The 13,978-nt window shown below is 49.3% G+C and overlaps 1 protein-coding gene across 1 annotated transcript in view; it reads left to right on the top strand.

Moving 5' to 3' along the window:
* Positions 1–8,830, top strand: part of WNT7A (Wnt family member 7A) — a 62,469-nt gene extending 53,639 nt beyond the window's left edge. Inside the window, exon 4 of the mRNA XM_081078630.1 lies at positions 7,942–8,830. Within this exon, the coding sequence (XP_080934756.1) occupies positions 7,942–8,421 (480 nt within the window). The 3' untranslated portion in view covers positions 8,422–8,830. The remainder of the gene's footprint in view (positions 1–7,941) is intronic.
* The last annotated feature ends 5,148 nt before the right edge of the window (positions 8,831–13,978 follow it).

The following is a 13,978-nucleotide window of genomic DNA, read 5'->3' as shown; positions in this document are numbered from 1 at the left end:
AAAATTAGAGCTGGTTGTCTGGCTAGGTCTTATTTTTGGGGAAACATAGTAAATATTGTATAATTCCATTTATACGAAATGTCTAGAATAGATGAATAAATAAAGACAGAAGGTAGATTAGTGGTTGCCTGGGACTGATGGGGAGGGAGAAATGGGGACTGACTACTAATGGGTATGGAGTTTCTTCTACGGGGATGAAAATGTTCTAAAATTAGATGGTGGTGATGGTCACACAACTCTGAATATACTGAAAACCATTGAATTGTGTACTTGAAGACAGTGAATTGTATGGTATGTGATTTATATTGCAAGAAAGGTGTTTTAAAAGAGAGATTGCTAATAAAACAAAGGACAAAGTTAAAGGAACAGAAAGGGATGGTGCAGGACCCAGGGCTACAGCAGTGAGGGGCCGTCATTCCTGAGGCCTAAAGGCCCAAGAGGCTGGACTGCCAGAATCCTGGGGGACAGTACTGAGAGGACTGGCTAGCAGGAGATGTGACCTTTGGTGGGGACACACCATTGTGTGGTGCCAGCAGGAGGAGTAACTCCAGGACTTTTCTCCTGCCTCTCAGCTCTCTCCAGTGCCTTCTGCTGGCCAGACCCACCTGGATCTCATATGTATGGCTGTATTCAAATCACCCCACAATCCATATGGCCTGGGCCCGATCAACCACCAGTAAATGGCCAGGGTCCTAGAACAAGCAAGCACATTGCTACAGCCCTGCAGTGTAGCCTCCTGGGGCTTGGAGCAGGAGGCAGAAGTGTGGGAGTGGTCTGGAGAGATGTATGGAGGACACCCTGCACACGCTATGACTTTAAGTCCCTTCCTTTCTCTGCGCCTCAGTTTCCTCACCTGTGAAATGGGATGTATAGGAAAATCCTGTTCTGTCAGCGCTCTGAAAACACTTTGTATAGTTTAAAGAGGAGCATGAATACAAGGCTAAGATTCTCAGAGAGAGTCAAAAGCAGACTTAGAAATCATCTAGTTCAAACTCTTGTGTTCAAAATGGGGAAACTGAGGCCCAGGGAAGGCACCCAGACAATCAGCTGCAGAGACAGCCAAGTCTCAACCCCAGAGACAGTCCCTACATACAGCTTCTCCCCAAATCTTTTCTCTAACAGACTTTGTTTTTCAGAGCAGTTTTAGGTTCATAGCAAAATTGAGCAGAAAGCACAGAGAGTTCCCACATACCCCATTATGCCACATACACACAACCTCCCTGCCCAAAAGTGGTACATTTGTTATAACCAACATGAGATCCTTTTAGAATCATCAGTCCTGCTCCTGCTTCACTGGCCTTCCTGTCGCTCCCCATAAAATCTCATCTCCTAGCCTAAGGAGACAGGCCAACAAATGTCATGTGTGGCCTAGACATGGTCCTGGAGCAGAAGAAAGACATTAGGTATAAACCAAGAAAATCTGCATAAAGTATAGACTTCGGTTACTAATGCCATATTGATATTAACTCATTAATTTTAGCACTTACCATACTAATGTAAGATGCTTAGTCATGGGGAACTGGATGCAGCGTGATGGGAACTCGCTGCACTATTGTCACAATTTTTCTGTAAATATAAAAATGTTTTAAAAAATAAAGTCCATTTAAAAAAAAACTAAATAAGAAAAAATATCGCACTCCCTCAGCCTGGTCCATGGAGCCTGTGGGGTGGGACCCCCTCCCCGTGCCACCCCAGCACCGGTACCTGTTGCCCCAGCCACCACGCTCTAGCCTCACGGGCTTGGCCTGCTGTTCCTCGAATGGAAATGAAACGAGAGATTTGTGCTGCCGCATGCTGGCCTCCTCTTGAATTCTGCCCTCTGCTCGAGTATCATCTCCTCAGAGAGCTTGTCCTCTGCCATCAAGGTCATGTAGCCTCCCCCACCCCCTCCCTCACTCTTCAGCTCCTAATCCTGTCCTACTTTCTTTTTCTCTCTTGGTTTACTACTTGAACTAGTTACTTGTTCTCTGCCCCGTAGAATGAATGTGCTCTTTATAAGGGCGGCAGCTCTGTTCTCCTTTTCTTTGCTGAGTACCCAGTCCTTGCATGTTGCCAGCACATAGTAAATGCTCACTTCGTCCCCTCAGTTCCTGTGAAGGCCAGTCCCCAGGCCTGCACTGACTGACCAGCAGCGACAGGGGGCAGTGATCGGGGTCTGTGGGTGGAGCTGGAGGTGAGAAGGGACCACAGCCCCCTCATCCTGTCACTGGAGGCCCTCGGTGGTTTTCAGACCCCAGGTGAGAGGCGGAAGGGGAACTGCACGTGCTCAGGGCCTGCTAGGACCAGACACCAGGCTCTGGGCCTTAGGGATCTATTTCCTCATTTCTTCCTTTTGCACTGAGGTACCTCTGCAACCCAGGATGGTAAAATGGCAGCCCTCAAGCAGTCTTCTGTCACTGGTCTTTAAGCTGGGACCCCACACTGCAGAGAGGGACATACGATATTGATGTTGATCCATGCCAGCTGTTCCAAGCCCTCTCCTCCCCTTCATGGCCCCTCTCCAGGTCCTCCCAACCTCCCCTCCATCCTCAATGTAGGGTCAGGGTGGTAGGTGGGGCCTGGGCATACCGCTTGTGGAATAATTTAAATGCACCCTGTTGATGAATTTACCTTTGGGCATTTCCTGAGAGTATCTGCTGTGTGCCAGGAACTGGGAAGGTACATGGAGTTATGTCATTTAGAGCCTGCAAACCTTCCAACTGCCTAATACTGAATGACAATCTGGACTCCTCAAGCTTAAAGGAAACCCTGGAAGTCCCTCCGGGCAGCTCAGAAGCTGGTAGCCAGCCTGGCCTCGTGGGTGGGAACAGTGTGAGTCCTGCACACACTTCTTCTGCTGTTGTCCCCTGCCTCAGGCAGAAAGCGTGGTGATTAACGGGATGCCCCTCTGGGTGATCAGTCCTGGCCAGGAGGGCTGTGACCGTGTTTCGCCGAAAATAAGACCTACCCAGACCATCAGCTCTACTGCGTCTTTTGGAGCAAAAATTAATATAAGACCCGGTCTTATTTTACTATAAGACTGGGTATGATATAATATAACATAATAATATATTATAATATGATATAATATAATATAATATAACATAACATAACATAACATAACATAACATAACATAACATAACACCGGGTCTTATATTAATTTTTGCTCCATAAAACGCATTAGAGCTGATTGCCTGGTTTACAGGCAGCTTGATGTAGGTAGACATAAAGTGATCACTGACACTCACAAAATGCAGAGTTGGCAGGGTTAACGGGCTGGTGTCATGTGATTAGGGCCCACACAAACACTGCCACGGCCTCAGGCCATGGGAGACCACAGAGGAAGAGGGGGCAGTGTGCAGGAGGCGGCAGCAGGAGTGGCAGCCGCCCCTACCCGACCCAGGAGCCTGGCCTGCGGCACTGGGGTTCATTCCCAGGGTCCACCACACCGGAAACATTTGGTGTTACATGCTTGCAAATACAACCCATGGATTTCTCTAAACTTTCTGGGGACTTTGTTTTAAAAAGCAACTTTATTGAGATATAATTCACATATTATACAATACCCTCAGAGTGTTCAGTTCAACATTTTAAAAAGTATTCACAGATGTGCACACCAGTCACCACCATCAATTTTAGATATTTTCATTACCTCAGAAAGAAACCCTAACCCGTTGGAAGTCACTCCCCATTTCCCCGACCTCGTCCCAGTCCACTAATCTTCCTTCTCTCTATATAGATTTGTCTATCTGGACATAGCACATAAATGCAGTCATACAACATGTGACCTTTTCCAACTGGCTCTGTCCCTTAGCTTAGTGTTTTCCAGGTCCGTCCACGTTGTTGCATGGATCAACACGTCCTTCCTTTTTGTGGCTGAGTAATATTCCATTGTATGGATAGACCACATTTTATCCGCTCATTAGTTGATGGACATGTGGGTTGTTTCCACTTGATACTATAATGAAGAATGCTACTATGAATATTGTTTTGTAAGTTTTTGTGTGGACACATGTTTTCATTTTTCTGGGTATACAGAAGTGGAATTGCTGGTGTCTTAGTCTATTCTGGCTGCTATAACATCCTATACCGGGTAGCATGTAAACAACAGAAATTTATTTCTCACAGTTCTGGACACTAGAAGTCCAAGATCAGGGTGCTAGTGTGTGTGGGTGCTGGCTCCAACCCTCTTCCTGGTTCATAGCCAGTGCCCTTGCACCGTGCCTGCCCATGGTGGGAGGGGCTGGAGTCTCTTTGGAGCCCTTTATTATAAGGGCTCGAATCCCATCCAGGAGGGTTCCACCCTCATGATTTAGGAAACTTCCCAAGGCTCCAAGTACTTAAATCATCACTTTTCTTCAAGGTTAGGATTTCCACATAAGAATTTAATGGTGTGTGGGACGGGAGGGGACGACACAAACATTCAGACCATAACACTGGGTCATATGATAACTATGTTTAACGCTTTGAGAAACTGCTGGGCTGTTTTCCGCAGAGGCTGCACCATTTTACGTTCCCAGCAGCAGTGTGTGAGGGTTCCCATTTTCCCACATCCTCACCAGCACTTATGTCTGAATTTCTTCCTTTAGCCATCCTGGTTTGTGTGAGGTGATACCTCATTGTGCTTTTGATTTGTATTTCCCTGTTGGTAGTAATGTCGAGCATCTTTCCACAAGATTATTGGCCTTTGTACCCATTGCATTTTTATAATTGCACAGTATAGCTTACATGCAAAAAAGCACACATACCATCTATGTTGATTTAAAGAATGATTATAAAGCACCCATATTAAGAAACAGAACATTGTCAGAACCCCAGGAGCTGGCGGGCTGAGCCTCACCACCACAGCTCTCACGTCCTTTCCCAGGAACAACCACTGTCTCGATATTTGTGCCCCTCATCTCTACTTTTTGTACTCTCACCCTCTGTATGTGCCCCTAAACAATGCAATGCAGTTTTGCCCGCCTTTGAACTTGATACAGATGGAATCATTATGGACATCTTGATCGCTTCTTTCCCTCCCTGCTGTGTTTCTGGGGTCAACCTCTATGAGTGTGGCTTGCTGTAGCTGTTCATTGTCACAGCCCTATAATGTCCCATTGAGCACACACGCCTCAGTTTACCCATTCTATCATGATGAATGGACGTCTGGCCTGTGCCCACTTTGGAGCTATGACAAATGTTGCTGCTGTGAATATCTTTGAGCCTGCTTCCTGGGCATGCTCATATGTTTCTCTAGGCCACACATTTGGAAGTGCAATTTCTGAGTCATGGGTCTCTGTATCTCAGCTTCCTTACACACTTCTGTTTGCACCACCACCAGCAGTGTGTGAGAGTCCCAGGCGCTCCTCCTCCTCGCCAATGCTCAGTAGTGTCAGGTTCGCTCTGCAAGTCCCCCAAGCACCTCTGTGTTGAAGTCTCTGACGACACTAAAATCTCAGTCAGCCAGCCCATCGCGCCTCAGTACCAGCTGTTAAGTGTATGTAGGTCATGTGAGGGTGCCAGACACACACTTAACAGCTGGTACTGATGATTAGCCACCCAGATAACACAAATGTCCCTTTTGGTTGTCAAATGTCTAGCCCACCTTTCTTCTTTGGCCTAAAATGCATGGGAAAGAGAAAGGCTCAGAGGTGTGATGCATGTTGGGGGCAGAGTTAGGCAGGTGTTTCGGAGGTGCGATGGGCTGACTGACTGAGATTTTAGTGCCGTCAGAGACAGCACACTAGGTGTCCTGATACTAGAGCAGTCAACCAACCAGAATCTCTGTCTCAACATTGTGGATGCTTGTGGCATCACCGACTCATTTGATTGCAGCTACTGTGGTTGAAACATAGGGTCCCTCCCTTCCTGTTGAGTATGTTGACCAAGCCCTGGTCATCTCCTCCTGGAAGCAGAGCATTTGGGGCTGAGAGGATCCTGAATGCAGACCCATCCTTGGAGACAGGGACCTTATCTTGTCACGTCTGTGTCCCCAGCACCCGCACAGACCCAGACCCAGAGGCAGAACTAACAGCTATTTTTGAATGTCTGATTCCGTTCTAGAACTCTGACTTTTGTCAGAAAAGATAAAATTGCCTTCACTCTATGTTACAGTGAAGGTGACTGAGGCCCCGAGATGGGGTGTGATAACCCAAGGGCACAGAGCCAGTGTACAGCCACCAAGCACTTGATTCACACCCCCCGGCAATAAGACCCTTGCCTCTGAATGCCTCACCCAACGGTCCATCTGCTCTAGGAGTTAGCCGAGCCTCAGCTTTTCCCCCTCAAATGGAATCATAGTAACCGCATGGAGTTAAGTAAGATGCCATATAGAAAAGCATGGGCCCAGTGTGTGTATAGGCGATTAATAAATGTCCAGTCATTCATTCATTTATTCTCTCACTGTACAATAGGCAAAGGCAATTTGACAATCCAGACGGAGCAGCATGAGGGTGCTCATGAAGTGTGACTCAGAAACTGCTCACTAATGCGCCCCCGCCCAGTGCTGGTACTGGGAGCTCATAAATGTCCATTACGATGAAATCAGGTTGAAGATGGTGAGGAAGAAAGAGAATCTTCAGTTACAAATATACTTGCTTCCATATTGCATACAATTTAAAAGAAAAACAGAAAGAAAGGAGGAGAGAAAGAAAAAGAAAGGAGGGAGGGAGGGAGGGAAGGAGGGAGGGAGGGAGGGAGGGAAGGAGGGAGGGAGGGGAAGAAAAGATTTTTAAAACAACTTAAATATCCTATACTATGAGGGGTTTGGTAAACGTTGCCTTCTTTTATTGCTGGGATATTTCAAAGCTGGGGTCAGCAAAATATGGTCCTTGCACCATCTCTGGCCCACTGCCTATATATGTAAAAAAGAGTAAATGAAAACCAGTCATTAGTTCTGCCTGTCCTTGAACTTTATTATCAATGGAATCATACAGTATGTTCTCCTTTGTGTCTAGTTTTTTTCACTCAACATTACATTCCAGAGATCTGTTCTTGTATGTATTAGTAGTTCACTCTTTTTCATTGTTGTTTAGTATTTCATTGTATGATTATAATTAATTACTATGTATTATTATCCCCATTCTGCGTTTAGGGAAATTGCAGCACAGAGGGCTAAAGTAGTTGCCCAACAACACAGCAGGTTCACGTTAGATTTGGGATTCAGGGTCCAGAATCTGTGCTTTTTCCTCCTGTACAATGCCTCTCATGCTATGTTGATGGAAGCCCAAAGGGTATTGGGAACTCAGAAGAAGGGGCATAGCACTGGCCTGGGAGTCAGGGAAAGCTGCCAGGGAAACTTAAATCAGAGCCATGGTTCCCAGACTTAGATGTCCACAGGGTCTGGCAGGTGTCCTACGTGATGAAAGCAGATGACCTCTGAAAAACCAGAGCTTAAGGTCAGGGAGGCAATAGGGAGCAGTGAGGACTATGGGAAATTGAAGGACACCAAGCGTGAAGAAGACAGCTGCTGGCACAGCTCCATGTGACAGTGCTGGCAGAGGCCGTGAGGAGCCAGAACACAGCAGGGCTCCCGGGCTGCCATTGGCGGGCAGCTTCTATGCCAGGAAGTCAGCGCCCAGCTGCACCAGTTATTAAATCCTTTGACTATCACCCCAGAATTGCCACATGCCCTTTGCCAAAAATAAAACATGAAAGTCTACCTGTGAAAGTCTCCTGGTTTTTAAATGTTGGTTCAGAAATTATTTGAAGCCTGTGCAGGCCGAAGAGAACCTATGTGTGGTCTGGACTGGCCTGAGTTGATGTGAGAACCCGTGTAAGGGAGACAGAGAAGGCAAGTTAACTCAGGTGGAAGGCACAGCACGGGGCTAGACACCAGAGGGACTCGAATCCAGGCCCGGGTTCCCTGCACCCGCAAGGAAAAGCCAAAGCCGGCTGGGTGGGCGGGGGCGGGCCAGGCCCGGGGCCGCAGGTCCCTGCCGTGACTGCGTGACTGCGCTGAGCTCTTTCCCCGCCCGCAGGTCCTGGAGGAGAACATGAAGCTGGAGTGCAAGTGCCACGGCGTGTCGGGCTCCTGCACCACCAAGACGTGCTGGACCACGCTGCCGCGGTTCCGGGAGCTGGGCTACGTGCTCAAGGACAAGTACAACGAGGCGGTGCACGTGGAGCCCGTGCGTGCCAGCCGCCACAAGCGGCCCACCTTCCTGAAGATCAAGAAGCCGCTGTCCTACCGCAAGCCCATGGACACAGACCTGGTGTACATTGAGAAGTCGCCCAACTACTGCGAGGAGGACCCAGTGACGGGCAGCGTGGGCACCCAGGGCCGCGCCTGCAACAAGACGGCCCCCCAGGCCAGCGGCTGTGACCTCATGTGCTGCGGCCGCGGCTACAACACCCACCAGTACGCCCGCGTGTGGCAGTGCAACTGCAAATTCCACTGGTGCTGCTACGTCAAGTGCAACACCTGCAGCGAGCGCACGGAGGTGTACACGTGCAAGTGAGCCTGCGACGGCACGCACGCTGCTTTGGGTCCGTCTGGGACCGCCCCCAGCTGTGAGCTAGGCTGGGGAGGGACAGTTTCGAAGCTGCAGTCACCCAGGCCGGTCACTTCCCAGACCCCAGGGGACTGCAGGCAGGAAGGCTGAGGTAGTCTGTTCCGCGATGGGGGCGCCTCTCCTGGGTGTCCCGCGCACCTGTGCAAAGGAGCCCTCCGGTGCCCTGAGGTTCTGTCCCGGGCAGTGCTGCTCCGCCCTCCCCCAGACACCACCTCCGACTCTGGCCCTCCTGAGCTGCAGCAGAGCCTCAGACAGCAGGAACCCTGGATCCGAGGGCCTCACAAAGCAATATTTAACAATTTATTCTGATAAAAATAATATTAATTTATTTAATTAAAAAGAATCCTTCCACCTCATCGGGATCCGTTTTCTGCAATCAAAGTGGACTGTTTGCTTTCCTTGCAGGATGATTTTGTTCTAGGACAAGGAGCCAAGTAGAACTGTACATAGTTATTCTTTATGCAGGTATTTCCACTAGATGGTTTTGCAAGTACCCCTTGCTGCACTAGACGTCTAAGTACAAGAGTAATTATATATATTATATATATAACACATATTGTATATATAATATATATATAACATATATATATCTCACACATGTCCCCCCACACACACACACTGTTATTTTTTTGTTTTTGTTTTCTGTTTGCTGCTACTTATGCAGAAATTTAAGCTGATCCAGAATTGGAGATATTTTTCAGAATACGTTTCCCATCCTTTAGTCCTCCCCCTCTCAAACCAGAAAAATCCAGTTTGAAATATATAGAAAGAGGAAAGACAATAATAAAGCTCTCAGCAGTTTCCATCTTTTGGAAAGTGAGCCGCTGGATAAGAGAATATTTTGTAAGAGACTATTTTTATATGAATATTTTATTTATACTGAGTTTGGCTATGTCATTCCATAACTTGTGCTTCTTCTTAGTTGTGGTACTTGCTTTGGGATAAGCAGGGGCAAGGCCTGGGTGTGGAGTCAGGGGCCGCCAGGACCCTCACACAGCTGGAATTTGGAGTCCTGTTGGCCCAGTGAGAAGGGCGGCCCCTGGACACTTGGGCTGCCATGTCAACGGTGTTACCTGGGTCAGGAACTGGCTTTCCAGCCTCCTCCTGTTCAGCTCAGGCCTTGGGTACAAGGTCACTGAGTGGCAACCTCGTGAGCAGCCATGTCTGAGCAGGTCTGTGCCCTCAGCAGTGCGCGACTGTCACAGGGACTCAGTCAGCGCTGCTCTGCAGAGTCCAGCTCAGGGAGCCTACTCCTCACCGGAACGCCGCTGCCATTGCTGTGTGGCACCCCACCCCCACCCCGGGGGGTGAGGTACACCCTCAGTTATAGGGCACGAAAACAGGAGTGAGGGGTCCAGTCAGCAGCAGGGCCCGGCAGGGCTTCCTAGATGTCACCGTCCCAGGGCAGACTGTCAGAGAGAGGTAGACGAGGACTCTGTTCTGGGTCCACCTACACCCAATGCCTCTGAACCTGCAAAGCTTCCCTCCAGGAGGCTGTGGGTGTTCTGTGTCTGCCTGCATTCCTCTGTGCGTGCGTGTGTGTGTGTGTGTGTGTGTGTGTGTGTGTGTGTGTGTGTGTGACTTTAGGGGTTCTTTGGGTAGTTATGTGACTTTGCACCTTTTAGTACCTTGGGGTGCTGATGTGTGTATGTCTTGTGTGTTCCTTTGTGTATCCAGCTCTCTCTGTATCTCCTCCATCTGTGTGCCTGAGATCTGGGGTGGTGCGTGCATGTGGGTGTCTGTCTGTGTATCTGCTGATCTCCAGGTCTCTGTTTGCAGAGGAGGGCTGTGGTATGAGGCAGATTGTAGAGACCTTTGGCAATTGTGTTGAGCCACCAAGAGATGGCACATCTGAACTCTAGGACCATAGACACTGGTGAAACTCAGGTACCTCTGAAACCACAGCCCCAAGGCCCCATTCACTGGGAACCCCCTTAGTGTCTAGGCTGTGCCGGACACCCAATGTCAACAATGGGCCTGAATCACAGCATGGACAAATAAAATGGCTGGACAGTTTGTTGATTTTTTCCCTTGGACCACATTTTTTTCTTCTTGGTTGTCAGGATGGGTAGGCGTATGAAGGAATGAGTGGATGGGTGGATGGATGGATGGATGGATGGATGGATGGATGGATGGATGGATGGATGGATGGGTGGGTGAATGGGTGAGTGAGGAGAAAACATACAGAAGTGTCTTGATGCCCGCCATGTCACAATCTATCTCTGTCGCAATCTGTCTCTGCCTTGGCAAACCTACTGTGTCTATCATGAACAAAGAGGGCTCCCAAGCCGGCCCCTGACCTCAGGGCCTCTGAAAATGGGGGAGGTTCTGACCAGCCTCCTCAGCTGACCATTTAATGTTAATCGCATATACATGGTATCAGAAGTCACCCTCATGTCCAACCTTACTATCCAGATGAGGAGTACACCTGGCGTGAGGGTAGCTGGACTTGTGAGAAGAATAGACACATCAGCTGGCAACCTTTCACCTGGCCCCTCAGCACACTCTTAGTTCTCAACCCTGGAGCCTGCCCTCTCTCTGAGGTGCCCAGTTCAGCTGTGCTCAGCCTCAGTTTCTCCATCTATAAAGTGGGATAAAAATGCCTGCCTCCCAGGACTGTTGTGAGGGTCCTCCCAGTAGTGATTGTATGGTGCTGTGAGTTTGAAAGCAATGCATGAACGCTAAATATTATTATGAACTATGATTATTACTGTTCTCTCCGTAATGATAAGATCCTTCAAACGCAGCTTGTGGTGATAAATATTTGAATCTGTGTTAGGCAAATATATTTCTCCTGCCTTTGCTTTAATCCTAAGGTGGCTTTTCAATAAAACTGACATTAAAACAGCAAGAATTGAAAGAGGCTGAATGAAAACACCAGGTGGTCCAGGATGCTGGTGTTGGAAGCTCAGTGTCCAGGTGGATAACAAACATGGGAAGCCAGCAGCTCAACACAGCCCATTACAGCCACATGGGAACATGGGCCTCCTCGTCGCCAGGCCCCCTGATTTCCCAAGAAGGGCTGAACATTAGGGTTTTAAAAGAAAGAACTCTTATTTTTTTGGTATGTTGACAAAACACCATGAGGATGGAGCAAAACATGCCTGCAAGCTGAACCTGGCCTGTGCGCCACCAGTGTGCAGCCTCTGACTTGACAGAATCTCTTGTTAGAGAGAGAGAAAAACTGAGGCCCAGAGAGGGACAGGGTTTTATGCAAGGCCACACAGCAAGCCCAGCAGAGGGAAGACCAAGGACAGGACTTGTGCCTCCTGGAATGGCCTTCACCAGCGCTGAGGCAGCACAATAATGTGGAGGGGTGGGGTTGGGAGGGATAAAGTTTGTTCAGATGGATGGATGGGTTCTCCCGTGTGTTCATGCGCAGTGACCTAACTCTGGACCTAAGCTCAAAACTAGCTCAAGGCTCCACAGAGCTGTGGGCCTATGCCTTGAACCACCGTAGGGGGTGCCCTGGCAGCCAGCCAGGGGAACCCCAAGTCCTCCCATTCCCCCACCCACACCTTTCCAATCAAGGGAATCCCTCCACGAGACTCAGGTCAGGAGAGTCCTGGGTAACGTTTTCGCCACCTACGATGGAGTTGTTCCTTGCAATCTTCACAGCATGTTTGTGACGTGTTTTCTGAGCCCCTAGGAAGCCTCCCATTCCCACTTACAGATGAGGACAAGGCTCAGGGAAGAGAAGTGACTTCTTCAAGACCCCATCTCCAGGAAGTGAGAAAACAAAGGCTGTAGTCCGGACTGTTCCACGTCAGCCTGCGGCACTTGGCCTCGAGCCTTCTTTACCTCTAACAGAAGCTTTAGGAAGATAGGAAGGCCTATGGGACACACAGGGCATCCAAGCCTGACACAGATCGGCATGGTCAGCTCCTTCCTCCACCTTACTGAATGCATCCGACAGGTCACCAAGCTCTGGCACTTCTTCCCAAGATATGGCGCAGCCCACCCACCTTCCTCACTTATTCTGGCCACCATCATTTCTCACCTAGAAGAATGCCACCATCTCCTCCCAGGTCTCCCTGCCTCCACTCATGCCCTATCAAGCCAGCCCTCCAAGCTCTGGCTAAACCGGTCCGCTCCCTCTACCACCAGCCATGGCCCTCCCATTGTCATGCAGATATAGACCAAGTTCCTCAGCCCCCCGTGACCTGGCACTTGCCATGCTGGCAGCCTGGCCTCTGCCTCTTCTGCACAACAGTAACAATGATGCCGTTTGGGAAGTAATTGCTCCGTGCCAAGCAAAGTTCTAGCAATTTTCATGTCCTCTCTCTTATCTTCACACCACCCTGTACATCTTGTACTTTTGACAGACACCCAGGGGGCTGTGGGGTGCGAGTCGTGGAGCCACAGAAGGAAGATCTCTGGGTCCCTTAGCGGCCACGTGAAGAAGAGCCACCTGACGATCAGCAACAGCCATGGGCAAGAAATACGTCTGTGTGGGGAGGCACTGCGATTCGGCATTCTTCTGCTGCAGCACAGAGACCCTCCCTCATTAGGCGCCAGCCCCAGGGACATCCCTTCTGTTTGCCAACACGCTAGGCTCCATCCTGCCTCTGGGCCTTTGCACATGCTGTTCCCTCTGATTTTTTGCGTAGCTGGACTGTCTGGTTAATAAGACTTGACTCAAATGCACTTAAGTATATACCTCCAACCACCCTTGCTTCCAGCAACTTTCATCCACTATTTTCATTTCTTTGTGGCTTTTACCACTATCTGAATGATATTCCTCATTTATTAGAGGCCGTAAATTATACTGGTTAAGAGCATTGACTCTGGAGCCAGATGCCCTGTGTTCAAAGCTGGCCCTGCTATTACTGGCTGTGTGGCTTAGGGCAAGTAATTCCACCTTCTGTGTCACTGTGTGTAAAATGGGGACAGTAAGAGAATTATCACAGTGATTCAATGAGCTAACACATGCAAATTGCAAACTGCTGTGCCTGGAACACTTCAGGGTCGTGGAAACGTGAGGTTTGGGTGTTGCCATGTTGATTAAGTCCCAGGAGTGCAGGCCTCCAGCTGTCGACGTTGCCACTGGGTCCCCAGTGCACAGCACATAGTTAGGCTTAATAAATGTTTGCTGAATAAGAATGACTAAAGAGCTGGAACCTGTTCCCTGACTTACCAGGCCCCTGCCTAGCCCCAAGCTGGGGGGCGGCAGGCTCAGGCAGGCGTCTGGAACTGAGAGCTGGGGGAAGAGAGACGGGGGCTGCTGAGACAGAGCAGACCCCCTGATGTGCTCACAGGCGCCTCTACTCCATTGACAAGGTGGCTGTCGGTTGTCACAACAACACTCCTGGCTCCAGAAGAATGTGCTGGAGACAACGGGAGAGCTCTGCAGCCACCCCCCAGCTTAGCCTCTAGGGTGGCAAGCTGCCTCTGACCCAGACAAAGTGTCATACCATTCGCTTGTGCACGCACACACAGACCCGTGGTTGCACATGGACACGGAGCAAGAGACGCAGAGGGACACTCATGCACCCAGACAGAG

Source organism: Rhinolophus hipposideros, assembly GCF_964194185.1.
Source record: "Rhinolophus hipposideros genome assembly, chromosome: 2".
Lineage (NCBI taxonomy): Eukaryota > Metazoa > Chordata > Mammalia > Chiroptera > Rhinolophidae > Rhinolophus > Rhinolophus hipposideros.
The sequence above is the reverse complement of the archived record's forward strand: the minus strand, read 5'-3'. Positions and strand labels throughout refer to the sequence as shown.